Source organism: Columba livia, chromosome 11 (assembly GCF_036013475.1).
Source record: "Columba livia isolate bColLiv1 breed racing homer chromosome 11, bColLiv1.pat.W.v2, whole genome shotgun sequence".
NCBI lineage: Eukaryota > Metazoa > Chordata > Aves > Columbiformes > Columbidae > Columba > Columba livia.
In genome coordinates this window covers 143619-163735 of record NC_088612.1, presented here as the reverse complement: position 1 = coordinate 163735, position 20117 = coordinate 143619, and the positions used below count along the sequence as shown (strand labels likewise).

Sequence of the window (20117 nt, the reverse complement as noted above, 5' to 3'; positions counted from 1 at the left end):
AATTGGGACCAACAATACCGGTTGCTTTTAAAAATTGTTGGCAAGGCACTGATTTGGTACGTGTTAGTTCTGGCAGTTCAACAAACAGGAATAGCTTAGTAATAATTTCATGATTTAGAATAAATAATTCTTTGCATAATCTCAAGTACAGAAATCTCTAAAAAAAATCTATTCAGCCAAATGGTGCCTACACTTTCCCTCCCATTCTGTAAGAAAGAAATCTGGTTTATGGTGCGAGACCCCTTCTAATCTGCTTTGAAGTGACTTCAGATTAATGCCTTTACAGAGCAGCAGACCTCTCCCAAGAGAGACAGGAGCTGTATTTTCTGATCAATATGACCTCATACTGTTTCTTGCAGGATTACACCTGATCCAAATGCATTCTCACGGGCAAAACAACAGAAGAGTTAATCTAGACATTATGTCATCTTCATAAAAATCAACAGGCAACTTCCCCGCAAAAATTATCTTTATTTTAAAAGAAACTGAAACCAGACAACAGAAAGCAATGAAGTTACATACAGTGCTGGACAAAATATACCATATACATTTTCCAAGAACACTTGAATCAGATTCTAATATATGTTCTTCTCAAGGTAAAAATATCACATTATTAACAAAAAAAAAAAAGTCAACAATCTTAATCAGCTTGTATTTTGCATTGTTTGGATGGCAGTAGATTGGTAACTTGCCTTATTCAACTTGTCTTTAACACTGAAAAGAGAATGCAGACAAAAAAAATTCCAAGTCAGAAGCCCCTAAAGAAGAGTGTCTGCTCTAGAGGCCACATGCAAAAGCTTGGTGGAGAGATTGTCTTTCAAGCAAAAATTCCTCAATAACACCATATTATTTCACATTTCAGAAAAAGCTATCAAGAAAGGAGACAAAAACAATTATTTAAAATTAAATTATGTGAACTTCAGATTTAGACCATCCTTTAGCTGATGAGACGAGTGTCTAGGAATAGACACATCTTTCGTTATTCCGATCGGAAACGGGATCCAATACAGCAATTCCTAAGTCACAGTGCACAAACCTCAGAGTAAAAAGGTTGAGTTGGATCAAAAAAATATTTTGAGACAGACAGACTGTTTGAACATGAAAAAGAAAATCAATCACATATGGCAAACAATACTAAAATAGGTTTTCCCTATGGTGTTGGGATAAGCCATTTCTGAACCAGGAAACTAAGGGCGACACTGAATACTCAAAGCTACAGGCAGCACCTCTAAGGGGCTGAACATCATTCAAAGCTCATTACCTCAGGACTGATGACACACAACACTAGGGCACTAAAAGGACCCTGTATTCCCATATCAAGCATAAGCCAACAAGAAATCAGAGGAGTTCCATACAGAGAAGTGAATGTGCATAACTCAAATTGTAGTGTAAGATAGTTATATTGCCTTAAGAGTTCTGCTAAATACACTTAATTTTCCAGTTTTAAGGAACAGTCTATTCTAATATAGAAAGCTTCAGACAAAACTCGGTAATTGCAGAGTAATTTTAGAATGCAGTTCTACGTACTCCTGCATGTATCTAATCACATCCAATAGATTAAAAAAAAATACATGTTTTATAAACCAAGTAAAGAGCATTAGAATAGAATTTTCAAACACTTGAGCTTATTACCAAATGTTCAACTATTTGTCAGTGGATAATATTAAGAAATTCATACTAACAGTTACAGCAACAAGATTAGAATGCACATAAGTGATGAGTGTTCAGAAAGGTAGTCAGTTTTAATTGCCATGAATTGCTACCATCTATCATACCTCCTTCTATGCAAGACACCACGCCAGCTACCAATCCCTAAACAATAGTATTTCACATACTTCATAGAGTAGCTTAAACCACATCATGATATGAAATAATTGGTATTACATAGTAATTTAATCCCTGGCCACAAGGCTAATGTTGGACAAAGTCTGGAAACTTTCTTCCAATTTGAATTACATACATTAACTTTGCCACACACCACAGCACTACTGCATGTATTACTTCAGACATGCTCTAATTTAAAGTCAAAACAAAAAAGTTGTTGCAAAAATACATGTCACCAATGTGGAACACATTCAAGATTGTATAAAAAGTACTGAACTGATATGCCAAAACAGGTATATTTAAGCAGTACATAAGGAAAGATTAGTTTTAATATGAAACAGTCATTTAAGTCACATACAACATGATGAGAAGCCTCACTTCCTTTTTAAAAAATGTTACACCAATACTTCTACTGCCAGGCAATGTTTATTTATAAAATGAAGGAGATATATTTAATGCGGATGTATTATTCTATTAAGTTGGAATAAAGACAAATGTTAAAGAGGTGCTACATGTATATGAACACCACTGATTTTGTAAAGAACTCAAACCATAAAAACCATTTCACTTGCAAATATCATATGTCCCGAACTGCACAGACTTTGCAATGTTATTGACTGTGTGCGTGCAGTTCCACTGACTTTGTCAATTCTCACTTGCTTCAAGTGAAGCCTGCAAAATGCGATTACAAGACTGGTTCTCCGATGAAAAACTTCAGAGGTCACAAAGAACATTTTTCTTTGAGCAGCCCCAAAATTACATTTTTGTTTTAAATCAAGCAAACTTAATTACTTTTCTCTCGTCTCTTTCATCTGAAGATCTCAAATAATAAATAGGCCTCTAAACACCCTGGGAAGCATTAGCCTGATCTTCTGACAGAGGAGACTGAAGCAGTTAACCTGCTTGTCTCAAGTTGTAGAAGGGATCACTAAAACAACCAGAAACAGGGTTTTTGATAGCTACCCTCTAGCGGCTAGCCTGTATGCAGCACTGTCACCTACCCTAACACCAATAAAACAAGTATCTTAACGAGAAAATTACGTATTTTCTCATTTAAAACTTGTCTCTGGAACAAATAAACAAACAAACACAAAACTAAGTATTAAGGACAGTTCAATCCAGATGATACCTATTTATTTTAGCCTAGGGGAAATAAATTTAAAAAAAAAAAAAAAAGGACATTTTAGGCAATATAGGCTGCATTTCTGGCCATAACAAGGAGCTACTTAAAAAGGACACAGGCACTTCCCACAAAAATGTTAAGGTCTGTAAGATTTACAAAATCTTTGCAATATTTTTGGTGTGCAGCACCAGTACAGTCTAAATCACTAGTAATGAAAGAAGCACACGATAGTTCAATACAAATTGTTGCCTGTAGAGTATTACAAAACCCCTCACCTATGCTAAACAGCCCTCCGTCCCGCCCACCCGTCTATAACTAATTTCTAATTCTAACCAGCTGACATTTTCCTAGTTCCTTACTAACAAAACATGGTGGTTGTTTTTCCTGTGCATACTTGAAGTACTACTAGTCAATACATGCAGAGAAAAACAAAGTATAACCCTCTCTCGAGATAAAGATTCCAGGTATGCCAAGAGTGCACCAGTAGGGCAAGCACGCTGACTGGATGACTTCTGGAGATCCTCATCAGTCATATCTCTATGATCAGTGTGATAACAAGTTTGGTTTTGTTGTTCTTTTGGTTTTATTTGATATAATTGGCATTTGCTAATGTCTTGAATTTGTAGGTTAAACAACACAGAAAATGTACTGGGTTACAAACCCAATATAGTACTAGTTTAGAAAAACTGAAGTAAATTGTTAAGAGTACCTTTTGTAAACATACAATGTAAGGCCTTATGAAATAATATTCCAGTTGATTTTAAGTTTGCAAAATCACTATATTTAAATTCTAGTATCTTGCTAGCTAATATAGAATGTCTGCTCCAAAATGATAGAATATTAATTGGACTTTAAAGAACAGCTGCCCCGAACATAATCTCACAACAGGAATGGCGTTTGGGAATGGGAAAGGTATTGTCAACAGCACACTTGGATACCAGTATCATAATCACAGGTTTTGTTGAATTTTCACGGAGCAAAATTTTGTATTTAATTTACATTGCTGTATGCCTGAACCAGCTCCACTACCTTTACAGTGCAAATTGTTGCAGAGATTGAACTGATTCCCAGAGGAACAAATCTATCTAAAGATAGACAAAAAAGGAAGGCAATACTGCACTTCTCCAGTAAGAGAGTATGGGACAGTTATGTAGATCTGCACAGTATCTTACAGACCACAGTAGAGCCTGTTTAAAATAAAACACAATGGTGAACTAGCAAACAGGCCTTTTCACTCATGAGCATAGCTTACCATAAAAAATACCTCTCTATATAGATGACTCTATTCTATATAGGTTCCTACATCACTCTTCACCATAGATCTGAACAATTTATCACATTAAGGAACATGACTAGAACCTGTAATGCTTGACATATGATTTAACTGCTGACAGTCTAGAAGTTTCCAGCACAGTGGTATTACAAGCAGAGTCTGTTATTACAGTGCTACCGTTTTTATTAAGTTAAAACAGCACTTCTTTCTACAGAAACACTCAGTTGCATATGCAACTTTATCACCCTGCGAAGGCTGAAGTCTTCAAGACTAGATGTTTCCCCACATTAAAAAAAAGGGGGGGGTGCATATTTGAGATCAAGAATAAGATCAAATTACCCATATTAAAATAGAATGCTTAGCACACGAAGCTCTAATGCTATTCATACTTGTCAGTAGGATATCATTTCGCAAAGAAGCTAAACTTCTGATTCCTTGCTCCCAATATGAGCTAAACACACCTGATGTGTGTTCTTCACCCTAGATTTTCCACCCCCTCGCTGCAAGACTTGCTGAGGCAGTTGTAGGAATTCAGTTTTAACACTCTGCTGGCCAAATTATCTTGCAATTCAGAGCCTGTGCTGAGCACATCGCGCTGCCTTGCGCGCTCCTTCATGCCAAGAGGACTGTGCGAGCTCAGGATGACAGAGCAGGCTCCAGCTGAAAGCCCTAGAAGATGGGCAGGACTTTCCCTGCACTAGTTCATTCATGACTCTCCGGCAGCACTGAGGTGGGAGACTAGAACCATCAATGAGAAAGGATGAGAGAGGGGCATGATTGCACAACCGTTACAGATGCAGAGACTGTATCCTGATGTATGTGCTTTGGTACTCTCTAGATTTAAAGCCCTGGACTTCATAAACTTGATGTGTTCTTTTTCCAATGTAAACATATTTGGAACTATTTCCAAATATTGCAAGACCTAGCAAGAGTCTTCAGCAAGTATTTGCTGAAAAGTCGAAAGAGATCATTGCCTTTTCAAGGAAACACAAATGCGTAAAAGCTGGCAGGTTTCACTGTGAGTTACTAAGCATGAAGTCATCAATTTTTGAATAGTGTGTTAATGCTTTACTTCAAAAATAGGAAAAAGCACATATGATTTACACTAAAATAAAACTATTAGTACTGCACATTCCTCCATGTCATCCCTACTAAATTAAAAAAAAAAGGATAGCAAGAATATCAGTAATGGACATTGACCCAAAAAAATAAAACGTAATGAGTATTTGCAAATATAGTACCATTAAAGCCAAGAACTAAATGCTAGTGTTAGCAAACATATTAACACTAGCAAACTACAGGCTATTCATACAGGCACATTTTTGCCTTTGATAAAATTACCAATGTACATCCTACTTCTGATAAGTTGTCAGTTACGTTTTACAGTTTAGTGAGAAACAAAAAAAAATATTCCATCCTGTAAAACATGTCCACACATAAAACTATGAGTACAAAAGCTAGGTTGGCAGTTTATGAACAAAAACAGATTAGGGAAAAAGAGATTACAGCAATCAAACACAATTGATTGTCTGCAGAAAGTGAAGTACCCAATTTGTAACCAAGTCTTCATAGCAAGTATTTCAATCGCTACCACCAATTCCCGTTGTTAGCCATCTGTATTCAATGCAGGTGGCCCTGCAGTCTCTCTTGTGCGCATTAACTGGACATCTTTGTCAGCCATGCAAGTATCACAGCCCCATACTGCTGATGCTTCTGCTGTAAGAAGGCCATAAGCTGACTCAGTCATGCCTGTACAGATCCGATGAAACCATTTTTGACAAGAGGCTTCACACAGGATGGCATCCTGGTCATCATTAACTTCATGTGTACAAATTCCACATGGATAGACAGGTTCAGAGGACGAGTGACCATGACGACTGGGATGAAAGGGTGTTTTGCTGCTCTTTTCAGAGTTGCATCCTTCAGCAGTACCTCGAGGCTGGCGGGACTTACTCTGAGTCCCATTTGAATGACCAGCATTAGTGTTATCGGCACTGTTAGAATGGCTATTATCCTGATTTACCACATTGTTTCGAGTGACATTTTTGAGGTCACTGTTCCCTTGACTCACAATGTCCTCTGTCCTGTGATGATGCTGATGAGCAACAGTGTTCTGGTTGGATGCTTTGCTTGCACCTTGACTAAAGTCTTGCTTTTGTGCTGACGGTTTTGTCTGATTGTAAGTGTTTGGTGGAGGAGCAAAAGAATGGTTTGACTCTAGCTGAGAATTTGGAAAATTTGGATTGTTTCCAGGGCCAAAGTTAGACGGCACATCAGGGTGAGGCATCTGACCAGAATGGACAAAGTTCTCACCAGGATTTGGTCTGAAATGCTGACCAGGCATACTGACATTTTGATTTATCTGACCACTACTATAAGGTGGCTGATTCCCAAAACCTGGGTTATCATGTGGACCGAAGCTGAAAGAGTGGGGTCGACTAAAACCCATTCCCACAGGATTTTGAGGAAGGGGATGCGGTTGGTTTCTGAGGGAGTAAGAACCACCATATGGTGAGGACACTCTGGGCAGCATGTGGGGTGGCATTCTGAAAGTGCTATAGCCTCCAAAGCCAGGATAACCAGGATTACTAAAATATGGATTTCCTGAAGGAAGTGGTTTATAAGACACAGTATTATAGTTGTCATCAAATGGATTTGCAGCTACAAGGTGGTCAGAGCTTGGATTCGGTGGTGGAGCATATTCGGATGGAGGAGGAAATGATGATCCCTAAAAATATTTTAAATACAACATTTAAATTAGTTTTAGTATTTCCCTGCAAGACAGACCAACCTCAACGGTCCTGGATTAGCAGCTCTGCTGCTACAAGAACTGTTCAGCTGCTGTGTAAGGCTCACCCACTGTACCCTGCCAGGCTGTCTGAAATTTCAGCACAGAGGCAAGAGAGGAGTTTGGCCTCCAGATAATACGGTGATTTATAGTAATCTCAGTGTTTTAAAAATTGTGCAGTTGCACAACCATGTACCTGAAAATACTACTTGCTATGTGACTTCTGTCTTAACATTTCACATAAGAAAAGCAAGAGTACAGAAAGCAATATGTCACTTCAACACATGCAAAAGATATTTCCAAATGTTGAAGAGCAGATTTGAAGCATTTCCTTAATTTCATTTTGGGTTCATTTTACAGAATATACATCTCAAGATACCCCATTTCTATCAGGATATACAAACGTAATGTTACTACAACTCTTAAAAAAAAAAAAAAAGGTATCTAGGAGTCTGCATCTAAGAATTTGCTATATTCCGTGCACCAAACAGAAGTGTCCCTTATGAGCATTCAGTGACTGTGGACAGTCTGCAAAGCGTAGTCGGTATGTACAAAATACAAGGATTTCTGGTTACAGAGCATAATCAAGTGTTTAATGGAGCCCAGAGGCTGTTTAAATGTCATCAGAGTGGCTATACAATTGAATTTCATTCTAGACTAGCCTGCGGGGAACACCTAGCTGGTTTACCCTCACACTAACTGTGCTCGCAGAAAGCATTTCCTCCTAAATACTAAAAAACTAAGACTGAACATTTCCCTCCCATCCCTCAAAAAAAAAAATAAAAAAAATAAAGCTTCTGCTGTGGTGCAAGTTTTGAACTTGGTAAGGAAAGAGAGGAAACTGATCTGTGTGCCCTCTACGGTTCACACCATTTCAGAACACGCTTCATCGAGAAAGAGATCTGAAACCCTTAAATCAACTTCTCATAGTAGGTTTCACCATGACTACTTGAAAATGAAACAAAAATTAAGAAAGCAGATCCACATCTTAACAGAATCTGTTTGACCCACATAAATAAAGCCACTCTCACTGGGCAGTACCGAATTAACAGATACTCTCTCTCAAAGCTGAGTGAACACACAAAGGACAATTCTGCACTACAGACAGCTAATTGCTTTAGATGTTTTGTATTCAGGCTTCCTTTTCTGGAAACAGAAACTGTAAAGAAATGCCAAATTGCAGAGATTCACTGGAAAGGAGCTGAACCTGCCTCAGAGCTTTTGCTTGAAAAATCCCTTGGGGAATGTGCCAAGCATTAACAAACTGTACTGATCCATTAGCCCACAAACCTACACATACAGGAATAAAAGTAAGAAGACAAGTAGTCTCATGGCAACTACTCATGCTGTGCATATTCCTACCAATGGCTACAAAGTCATTAAAATAAAGTCTGTCTTGGAATCAAATCCATATGGTAAAGTACAAGTTGTTGCAGTCTCACTGTGCACTTCTCTTTATAGGTCTTTGGCAACCTACAGAGATTAAAATAATTTCAGTGACAATAACTACTATTATGAAGATTTTAAATTCACAGTACAAGTGAAATATTTTGTATGCAATTGCTATTTGTGAGAACAGACATATTCTGAACGACAAGAGATAGTCATACTGAGTGCACTATTTATTAAGAAATCAAAAGAACCAAAGGGTATTTACCTGTGTATTTGCTTTGCGCTTTTTCTTATCAGGGCTTCCAAGCTGAACTCCTGGTCCTCCTAACCCATCCAATCCACTGTCACCACCTACAAAATTTCAATCAGTGTAATACTGCATTAGTTTTCTTATAGAACATATTTTAAGTTTGCCTCTGTCTGTCATAGCAATAGGCATCTGTTACAAATACTGAACTTGCATTAACCTCTGGTGCCTTACATTGCAAGTCATTAAGGAGCAAACATCTGGAGGTAAAAGTTAGCATCCCTCATAAAGAGCTGTCTTGCTCTATTACCACTTTAACATCCAATTCATGCTCATTACAGTTGGAATAAACATCTCCATATCCATCCCTCGTTTCTTAACACCTCCACCAATTACAAGTATTTCTTGCTTGCATGATGCATAAAACTTTAAAAAGAACTGCTTAAAATCATGCCTAAGATTCACATGCTATTTAACTTACACAGACTCAGCATTTACCAAACTCACTGTACCAATATCAAACAGTATGTTACAAAACACCACAAAGGAAAAAGCAAACACTAGTGCATCCATGAATGAAAACCGCTGAAAACGTGACATGTTGTTTAGAAAGATCTCCAATTTATCAGACCTAAATTTCACTAAATCCAAGACTTGATCAAACAAAAAGATATCCAGCAAAAATTAGAGGAGTTTTAAGTGAACCTGCCCTACTTAGCAGAAACTTCACAGAATAATTGTGCACGGCTGCTCTGACACAGAAAGAACTAAAGAATGTTCATCAGACTTGACTCTGAGCAATAGAAAGAGATATCTGTACTTCACCTGGGATTCGTTGTGACCTTTCGTAACAGTGGGACAAGCTCTCAAAACGGTATAAATCATGGCTTTTCTTTTTAAAACTCTAGTTAGACCATAGAAAAACAAACAAACAAACCACCACAGAAGTTCTAGTATATTCCTTATTATCCCAGTTGGTCTGCCTCCATGGGGCTCAAGTGGACTTGCCGTCACATGGGAGTGCAAAGAAAACTCTGAGCCCAAGTATGAAAGTCACTTTTGAGAGCAATACATGTTAAGATACTGACATCATTACATTAATAAACTGTATGTTAATTCATTTTTTCCCAGGCCCATTAAGATAACAGCTTATTTGCCCCTTAAAAAAAATAAATCTACATAGTGACAGTATAGAACAGTAAGAAGTTGGCAATACAATCTAAAAATTTTAATATTATTTGTTTAAAACTAATATTCAGAATATGAGTCAAACTTTATCAAGATGCAAGTATTCAGCTAAACACACAGGCTTATCTTTATTACCAAGGGCAACCTGAAGATAACTCTGAATTATCAACAGGATTATGCAAAGAAACATAATGTGTGGTATTACACTGCTCTATGTTAGACAAGCGTTCCCAGCAGACAGCTAAACCAGCTTTAGGTCTATTCAGCAAAGCAACATAAAATCTCCTCTCACAGGGAAGAAGCAGACCTACTGTATACCGACTGAAATAACCAGCAGTTATTTCTAATGCTTCTGACAAAAAGAAGCCTGACAAATTTTCACTCCTGGCACTTCCTTCCCCCCCCCCCAGCTCCTTGTTTTGAGTCTTACCTCAAGCAAGAATCCAGTTCTAATTCTGCTTTAATGAATTACTTTTGGCTATCATTGTTGAAATTTAATTTCATTTTTCATTATACATAAGGAAGATATGTGAACATCCCAAATCAACACCTATCAAATTTTGAGTTTTGAAGACACAACCATGTTCTCAAAACAGACTCGTACTCGAGCATAGCCTAAAAAAAAAAAAGGGGAGGGGGGAAGTCCTTGAGGAGTCCCGTTCGCTGTGATTTGGAATTTTAACCTGCATATATTTAGTGTGCTATGAAGCACTGCCACTGCATCAGCTGTAGATACTAAATAATTACACCATTAAGTTTTACATAAAGAATGATGAAAAATCTCCCTTATATTCCAACTCTATCAATCATCTTCTTGATAAACTATTTGCCCCAAACTGTCCCTGCACTTCACATCAGCTTCTTCTCCAGCATTCCAACAAGTTTATCATAAATTACGTGGCAAGCTGTGCAGTGAAGATCATTCCTCACAACTGCATAAAATACACTGCTGTTCATGACTCTGTACTCTTAATACATAAATTATGTTAACCACTTATAGCAAAATACTACAAATATCCAGATTTATTTCAATAAATTCAACAACTAGCAACACAGATATCAGTAAATCTGTGACCAAGCAGACTACTGAGGATCATAGGCAAGTACTGTTTTACAGTAGCATAAGTTAAAACTTTATAAAATTATATATAAATTCCCTCTCCATCATTCTTTAAAAACATAAGCGTATGAAGACTAGAGTTCCAGTGATAAGTTCCACCAATTTCTACATGAATTACATGTTTGAAGCCATTCATATACCCAGGTTTGCAGAACCGAGTCCTACGTCCAGAAAGGTACAAAGCTTTTGTATTTTCAGTTCTTGCTGTATGAGGCCAATGATTTAATTTAGCCCTACGAATTCATATTTTCCCTGTGGATTTTATAATGATTTAATTTATACATGAAAGGAAACAGAATGTTAGTCCTAGCACACATCCAAAAAAAGAGTGAATACAGGTCATTTTCATGCAGCCAAAATAAACTTTTCAGAAAGTCGCTTTTGGTACCTACCACACAGACTTTCATTAAAAGGTGTACCAAGCATTTTGGAACTTTGCACTAAGGGTGCGAAAAATTATTTCATTTTCCGAGACTAATTTTCCAGGAAAAAATACAATCGTTTTGACTAGGACATCACATATATAATGCATCTAGAGATATAAATACATATCTGAAACTATTTCGTTATTCAATAATAGGTAAAATGTATTTCAGCCAATTACATTTGGGAAAAGGAGAAGAGATAAGTCCCATATTCTTTTTTACTGCATACATACATAAGATAGACATTTACAGTATTAGTCAGGAGAACTGCAACTTGTAGTTATTTATATATTAAGAGATGATGACTTTGCATGTAATTTATGCCATATTTAACATACTGCAGGTACACTATGGAGTATTTTCATACTCACTGACCAATCTGTCTAGGTTTTTACAGGATGGATGCCAGAGACTTTTTAAACAGTACTTTATCTCAGTAAGAACATTTTCCGGGGCAACGTAAGTGGCCGAATAAACTTTTCATTATACACAGAAAACAAAAAAATAGTCTAATTTCAACCAGATTTGGTTGAGCCTATTCTGTGGCCCTAATACAGCTTTAATATTAAGCTGTAAGTGCATGGAAGTTGGTGTGTAACTCAGGCATGTGAAACTATGTGCTTAAATATTTGCAGCATCAGAGCGTGAGAGTGAAGGAGTCTAATGAATCCCAGCCTCCTTTGTAACACTGCTGCATATTTTCATTCTTTCATTCTCAAGGTTGCAACCCCACTGTTACTAGAACAGTTTTGGAAAAGCAAATTGTAAATCAACGACAATATGCATAGCAGAATCCACACCTTTCCCTGCTTACCGACCATAAAAAAGAGCTTAAAACATCAAGAACAATAGAGTTCCAGGGGCAAAACAGGAGGCGAGGAAAAGAGAAGCAATAAATCGCAGATCTTATCATTTTGCCATGATTTTCACCCAACTCAGTCACCCTGCTGTCTTTCATAATTTAATTCAAACATGCATTTCTGGTTTTAAGGACCGTGATGACACAACTACTGCTATGTACACTGATGTGCTACTGCTATTAAAGTCAGTTGCACTGGCAAAGTCAGAAGAGATACCATATTTCTACCCTTCTCCTTACACATTTCAAAGAAAGACATACTTCAAACCTGACTAGAGCCATACAACGGTGCTATTAACAAAGAATAATATTTCGATAAATTTTTCATTTCCCGAAAAGAGAAAAACAAAATCCCAACTAAAATCGAGCACAAGAACAGGGGTGGAAGAGCGCACACTCAAGTGTAATTTATGGGCTCTGCATCAACACTAACTCGGACATGTGGCACTGCCGACGTATTCCCTTGCACCAACACTATGCACGCCGCATACTAATGGGCAGCACACCCAGAAAAACACAAGAGACACAACCACGCACCCACCGGCCCGCCTCCCCTCGCGGGACACATCCGCGGGCAGAGCGAGCCCCGTGTTTTGCATTTCAAGGCCCGGAGGCTGCGGGAGCCCGCGGGGCCCGCCCGCGCCCCACCGTGCAAAGTTAGCGCGGCTCCCGCCCGCCCGGCCCCACCGCCAGCCGCAGGGAGGGACCGCGGGCGGCCGGCGGGAGCCCGGCGGGCAGCGGCGAGCGGGTCGGGTCCGGCCGGAGCACGCATCCCGAGGCACGGCCAGCGCTCCCCAAGGGGGTTAGGGCCTAGCACCGGCCACCCCCCGGCCCGGCTAAGTCCCCCATACCTCGAGATCTCTTCAGCGCGATGGGGTCCTTCTCCTGTTCCGCTGACATTACAGACAGCAGCGCATGGCTCCCAGGGCTCTAGGAATCGGAGCTCTTTGATGCTGCCACCGCCACCGCCGCCGGCCCGCACCCCGCCCCCTCCGCCCCCGCCTCCTCCGCCCCGCCCCCGCCCGCTGCTGCCGTAGCCGCCGCAGCCCCAGCAGCGGAGCTGCCAGACTTTGCAAAGTTTGGGCGCGGGAGGGCTCCACGGCGGCCTGCAGCGGGGGCTGGGGGAGGCGGCCCCGGCGAGCGGAGCGCCGCCGCCCGGGAGCTGCGCGGGGGCCGGCGGAGCGCCAAGCTGCGCCGGGCAGGGCGCCCAGGGGCTGCGGGCGCCCGCCTCGCTCGGCGCCCGCCGCCGGGGCTGCCAGGCCCCGCGGCCCCGCACAGCGCCCCCGCCGGTCACCAGCGCCGCTCACCGCGTCGTGACCCGGTTGCCGTTGCCAGCCGGCTCCCGGGCCCCCAGGGGCAGAGGCTGCAAATCCCGTGGCTGCGGAGCGCGTCGCGGGACTCCCCGCGCTCCCGCCACGAGGGCGGCGGGCCGCGGCCCTTCCCGCGAGTCTGTCAGCCCCGGCCGCGCCCGCCGGCCCGCGCCGCCGCTCGAAACAAAGACGCCGCGCTGGGGCGGGCTCGGCCGCCGCGGGCCTGCGGCCACCGGGATGCGCGAAGCGAGGCGCCGGCCCTGGGGCGGGCACGGGGCGGCGAGGCCGGCTCCAGGCGCGCGACCGCGAGGACCGTTAGTGCGCGTGAGGGCGGGGACCGGGGCACGAGTGGTGGGAAAGGCGGGAGCGAGCGCCGGGCCACAGTTGCCGCCGCCGGGCGCTGAACGGGCAAGCACTGCTCAGGTCTCGGCGGGGCTCCCCGGGCTTCTAGCGACTTCACCGCTCACCTGTCACGGGACACGTGTGTAACAGGTTCTTCTCGCCTCCAGGCTGCAGCGCCGGTTCCTCCCGGTCCACGCAGGCGTTTGTGTGAAGTGCTGAAGCGCGGTGCTCCGGCGGCTGCCGAGCAGGTCGGTCCACGGTGGCTGGAAGACCTTCTTCAAGGAGGGGCTCCTTCCAGACAGGCATGACTCTCCAGTCTGGCCTCTGGCCCGAGGGGGGGGCAGAGGAGACCCAGCCCCCCGGGCCCAACTGGTGGCCCTCGCAGTGTCGGTTAACTCCTCTGAACCTTTGAAAAATACATGGTAAGTAAATCACTACTGGTGTCGCTGTACTTTTGTGGAAACACATTCTGCCACAATTTACCGTCTTCTGAAGTGGCTGCATTTCAGTCTTCTTAAAAATGGATTCGTCATCCTTGGTCAAAGCTGTTAATCAACTGTATTAAAAATAATTATCTTTTGAATATGGATTTATCCTCTGCGAACTGCAATAAAAACATCTAGCTGTACAGTGTGGGGTTTGCTTATATACCACATTTCTCAATACCTAGCGGTGCTGTTTCTCTACATACGTTCTTGTTAGATGAATAGTTGGTACTTTTCCAGTATTTGGAAAACTTTTTCTGAGGAGAAAATAAAGTGCTGTTTGCGTAAAGATTAAGGGATTGGTATTACTATAGTAATACTAAAGTAATTACTAAAGTAATTAGTAATTAGTAATACTAAAGTAATTACTAAAGTAATTCAATTTTTTTATGTTCATTGCTGTCCTTTCCTAGACATCGTTTTTACTTGTCCGCAGTGTCTTTCTTTGCAACAATCCCTGAGTGCATGTGCCTCCAAGTATTCCATATTGCAAATATTCTCATGGGATCTGCTGGTTAATTTTGTGTAATTTTGCTGAAGAGAAGTATAGCCTATTATTAGCAAGGTGAGTCTGAGCTCGTCTATATTTGGAGGAAGACGTGTCTTACCTGTGAAGAGATTGGCATTTTCTGTGGTGGTGCTCGCTGTAGGCCTATTTGATTCTCCCAGGACCGCAGGAACTTTTGTGCAAGGCTACCTTGTAATAGCGTTGTAGACTGTAATTATGGATGAACAGATTCATGTCACTGAGTCTATAAAGGTTCCTAAGGGGAGATCATCTGCAGCAGAAATGTAAGCAGGGAATTCAGATTTAACCCATCCAGATTTAACCCAACTTCATCCAAATTCAGCTTTAAGTTGTACTCAGGTCTTTAGTGAGTGGCCTATGAGAATCCTGTTGGACTGACTTTACACTTCTAAACTTACACTGGAAAGTGCTGATGCAGTGTCTGCAGGGAACTAATTCACTTGCTCAGGTGCCTGCACCGGCATCTCAAATATTCCCAAAATGTCTGTGTAAGTTCTTACTATCACGCACCATTCACTACCTGATAGCTTCACTGCTTTTGGTTGTCCATAAAATTACTCCAACATTGCATCTTCTCAAAAGTTGGCAGTAGTTAAGGAAGCTTAAGGGTATCTAGTAGTAACCTTCCATCACCTAAGTGGAGGTTACCAAGAAAAGAGAGATGGGCTTTTTACTGACCTGCATAACAGGAAAATGAGACTCAGTGGTCATAATTTGAAATAAGGCTCCAGCTGTTTATGAGGGGGTGAGAAATTGTTTTGCAGCTAAGTAAGCTGCAAAGTAAGGACAAGGAACTAAACAGATTGTGGAATCTCCATCCTGTGAGGTTTTCAAGCCCCCAGAATAGCCTGGACCACATTCAGCATTAACCTTGCTTTGTGCAGGAGGTTGGACTCAAAGTCCAGACCTCCCAAGGTCCCTTTGAACTATAATGATTCTGTCATTCTGAAATAATTTCCTTCTTTTTAACAATAACCAACCACACAGAAAGCTCTTATGGGAGCTCCTTGCGGGAGTACTGGTTGTGAACAAATACTCCTTCAGTTTAAAACTTTGTAACTGACCCTGACTGATGAAAAGGGTGGCTTTCCTGGGATAACAGTAACTTAAATCACATGTGACACATCAGGCCTAAAAATGTTTTTAAGTATAGAAGAGCTGGTTTTTGCAACTTCTACGTTCCTTTCCTTCTGAATTCAGGTTAAAAATAAGGCTACTATAAGAGCCTTTCTTTACAAACTGCCAGTAGGTAAAGAAAGTTCTTATACTAATCGTTGTTATAGTGTCTGGACATTCAACGCTGCACTACATTATTAGGAGAAAAACATCAATGAGACATGGATCCACAACGGAGCATTAACGTTTAAAGGGTTTTTACTGCATCTTGTCAGATGTACCAACCGCATATTTTGGAAGCTGAGAGTAACATAGAAGCCTATTTTGACAACATGTAAACATATGCAAATATGTTCATGGTAAAGAAATACAAACACCTCAGGGACATTTACTGATGCTTAAGGAATTCAAAAAATGAAAACCTGAAAGATTTGTTCTGTTTGATTTTGTGGGGGCCAAGATTTCATCCCAGAGGAATAAAATTAGGAAATTAAAAAAGATAGCGTGGCATCTGAAGGAAAAAAGCTGGAATCTGGCTGAACTGTATAACTTCGCCAGTACCAGGGAAAATCAGAAAAGTTCTCCTCTCATGTAAGCCATATATGTTCTAAGATAAAGCGCACACAGCTTTAACCTATCAAGGTATTGTGATTTATCAATTCATCACAGAAGATTTCCTGCACAGTGAGACAGAAATGGTCCCCTGTGCAATGGACATGGAGCTGGGAGCCCAGCAGACTCTCACGGAAGAGCGGTACGTCCAGCCTGCCTGGGCCGTGTCAGTGTGTTGCACATGCACAGCAAGAGCTGGAAGCATCTGCGCAGGTTTTCAGGCTGTGAACACAGAAGCCAAGCAGCCAGTCTCCCTTCCACCTGGACAGAAGGTGTTGAGCTGGAGAAAAGGGACACATTTAAGGAAATCTGGGTTGTGTTAGCCTTAGCTCATAACAGTCTTCCGGTCAGTAGATTTGATTCCCCCACCTGCTATGAGGGGAAAAAAAAAAAACCAACGATTGATTTTTCTAAAAGGCCTCTTTTCATGTTATGCAAATTTCCGTGCTAGTTCTACATACTTGTGCCTGTTTCACAATACTACCATGATAAATAGAACTATTTATCAAAGTTGGAGGGAGTTTCTGTCAGGCCTCTGACAACACTAAACATCTGGTTTTGTTGTTATGCTAGTTACACTTCTTCCTCCAGACTCATTTGTTCTCCTCCTCTGCATCTCCCTTTTTCAGGGTAATAAAACTAAAGACGTGCATGTTTGTAAGTTACACAGAGATGTGGGGTTTATGCCTTTTTAGTCTAGCTGGTTATGCAGCTGGTATCGCTCTGGAAAAATGTGTTAACCAGGTCTCTTCCAGATCTGTCAGACGTAGAGCATCTCTCTGCCAGTCTCAGGGACTGTAACTGAAACAGTTTGAGCACAAGTTGTCGAAGCCATTTTACTGCAAATTGCTTACCTACTGGTGAATGCTACATCTGTTAAGGTGATGTAAACCAGGTCTGATGAGCCCACATCTGTTTCATTTCTGCTTTTAGTTGGCAAAAATTAAGACTGTCTAAACTTCTGCATTAACCATTCATCCACATAATATAAAGTACAAAACAAAATCTAATTATCTGTTCATGTTTCAGTTTTAATCTGGAATGAATACAAAACCGTTCATAGGGAAAAATGCAGATCAGATTGTTATATGAGTTAGTCCATTAAAGAATGTTTTTTTTTTTCCTGTAGTCCATTGCATTAGTTTTCTTCCATAAGATACGTGATATATCTTGAAATCAAGCAAAAAGCCTGATAATGATCATGCCTTTGTCTAATCACATAGCAAATAGTTGGCTGATGAAACCCATTTTTCTAAGCTTTGCGGGACAAGTTATTAGTGGACCAATCAAAAAATGTCTCAGAAATGTGCACATAGGGAACTCCATTGTCGTATCTATACTGGAACAAAATTTTTAAAGTTCAAGCTCTTAGTTCTGAAACTCAGCAGGATGGTTCTTTCTTTTCTTTTCTTTTCTTTTCTTTTCTTTTCTTTTCTTTTCTTTTCTTTTCTTTTCTTTTCTTTTCTTTTCTTTGGTTTTTTTTTGTTGTTTTTGTTTTTGTTTTTTTGTTTGTTTGGTTTTTGTTTTTTTCTAAGTGCACACTTGCCTTTTCAATTTACAGTTAAAATACAGCCATGCTCAAATACTTCAGGAAAAAAAACCTTCTGTGTGTGGATGGGTTTCTATTAGATGGAGATTTGTGACTGAACTGGCCAGGCCCAAAGGAATTTCAAGGCCACCTCGGAAAGCTGAGAACAGGACCTGCTGTGGGAGGGAGCCAGTTCTGCAGTAACGAGGCCTCAACATGATGTGCATCAACGGACCTGCCAGCAGTGAGACTCCAGCGCGGGGACAGCTCGTGAGCATCGATGATACTGTCAGTGAATGTGTGTTCGGAGTGTGGACGCGTGACCAGAGGGTAGTTGCATATATAAGGAGGCCTGTTTCTGTAATAAATGGCTTTGCGTGATTCACGTTGAATCGGAGTGCAGGGTCCTTTATTCGTTCCAACATCTATGCAGTCACATGCTCTTGCCAACAACACTTATGACTTGTAAAGCTGAAACCTACAATTGACCAACAGTTTTAAAATATAGCATCTTAAACCTTATAGTACCTAAGCATGTAAAACATGAAGAAAGACATTGATTATCTAGGAACTTGAGTTTCATTATTGTATTTATTTATATATACCAAAGCACAAAAGTTTTGACAAGAAATCCAGTATGTATATATACACGCATTAAAATCATCTGATCTTCAGGTCACCAAGGAACATAAAATTTCTTTCCCTTTTTCCTCTAGGAAAAGTAAAAGGGACCTTTTAGTTCGCCACACTAACTTTATCAATATAATACATTTTAAAAGGGACAATTATATGTTTAACAAATCTTTGTGGGCCACTCTGCAAAATGGATTGCCTACTCAAAAAAGTGGTTGCCTGTCAAGCAATGTAAAGTGAAATGGGGACACTCTGTGGGGAAATTAAAGAAATGCAATTTCTGGATTACCATCTTTAATTCTTTATATTTTCCTGTTTATCATGATTTGATGAAAAGAGAGGCAAGCATTTAATTCCTAGACTTACTCTGTTCTCTCAAGAGTCCTTCTAGTTTTCTGCAGAGGCCACGCTGATCTTTACAACAATGGGTTATGAATCCGCTCTTGGATCCAGACACCGTCAATGACTTTGCTGAGTCAAAGTTATAAAGTTTGTGTGCTGTAAATAGCAAGGAAGCCTTGTCCCGGGCTGTCCTGTGCATCGGTGCATTTGTAAGTAAGTAAATTTAGGCAAAGACTCCTCTGAGGTTTGCATTGCAGAACTGCCAAAGTGCAATCTTTGCCTAAAACGTAAGGAGTGGTAACGCCAGCTCCAGAGGCAGCAGCGGCTCTTGCAGGAGCAGCTCTCCGGGCTCGGGCTGGTTGCGTGGCCGTCCGCCCCTCTCAGCCCTGTGCACGGAGCTCCTGACCCGCGTGTGCCTGTCTGCCTGCGTGAGAGGAACCCGCTTTTCTCTTACACACCACAAACTACTTATTTACAAAGTTTTGCAGGTCACATTCATTTGACAAGGTCTGTATGTTATAGAAAGTTACACACACACAAAATGCATTTGTTTCATTTTATGGACTGCTTTTTATGGTTTTGGAGAGTGCAGCTCATAGGGCACTGTCTCTCGGATACTTCAGACCCATTGAATATTGCTGACTGAAGTCCTGAATGTGAAGTTCTAGGACTGCTTGTCCAGTCAAAGTGAAGCACACATGGACACTGCAGCTCAGAGTATCGGGCAGAGTCCCTGAGAGAATAGCAAAGCCTCCCCCTGGCACCTCCAGAGACTGTTCTGGGTTATGGGATACCACTATGTGCAGCTTCTAGCCACACCACAGTTGCTCCAACCCTCGTTACAATTGGGTAAATAACAGCTTTCTGCACTAAGGAAGAGAATCAGTACCTCATTGCGATAATCAAAGAGCACACAAAGAGCATTTGTGATTCACTGCCTTCAATTAAAACAAACTTGTATTAGTAGTGAGACAAAATACT

At 41.1% G+C, this 20117-nt stretch overlaps 1 protein-coding gene and 1 long non-coding RNA gene across 2 annotated transcripts; one reads left to right on the top strand and one right to left on the bottom strand.

Annotated features, from left to right (window-relative positions):
* Nucleotides 1–451: 451 nt before the first annotated feature.
* On the bottom strand, nucleotides 452–13285 carry PYGO1 (pygopus family PHD finger 1). The gene is made up of 3 exons (XM_065076380.1): nucleotides 13091–13285; nucleotides 8666–8751; nucleotides 452–6948 (listed from the first exon to the last, which is right to left on the bottom strand). Exons 1-3 carry the CDS (start codon nucleotides 13137–13139, stop codon nucleotides 5827–5829), a joined length of 1257 nt encoding a protein of 418 aa, XP_064932452.1. The 5' UTR covers nucleotides 13140–13285; the 3' UTR covers nucleotides 452–5826.
* A 10-nt stretch (nucleotides 13286–13295) lies between these two features.
* Nucleotides 13296–18553, top strand: LOC135580543 (uncharacterized). Its single transcript, XR_010475308.1, has 2 exons — nucleotides 13296–14313; nucleotides 18195–18553. It is a non-coding gene; the product is annotated as an uncharacterized LOC135580543 (long non-coding RNA).
* The last annotated feature ends 1564 nt before the right edge of the window (nucleotides 18554–20117 follow it).

Coding starts and splice junctions, on each gene's coding strand:
- PYGO1 (XM_065076380.1), bottom strand. CDS start 13,139: ATGTCAGCGGAACAGGAGAAGGACCCCATCGCGCTGAAGAGATCTCGA. Junction 8,752..13,090: donor CGCGCTGAAGAGATCTCGAG/GTATGGGGGACT, acceptor GAAATTTTGTAG/GTGGTGACAGTGGATTGGAT. Junction 6,949..8,665: donor AGCGCAAAGCAAATACACAG/GTAAATACCCTT, acceptor AAATATTTTTAG/GGATCATCATTTCCTCCTCC.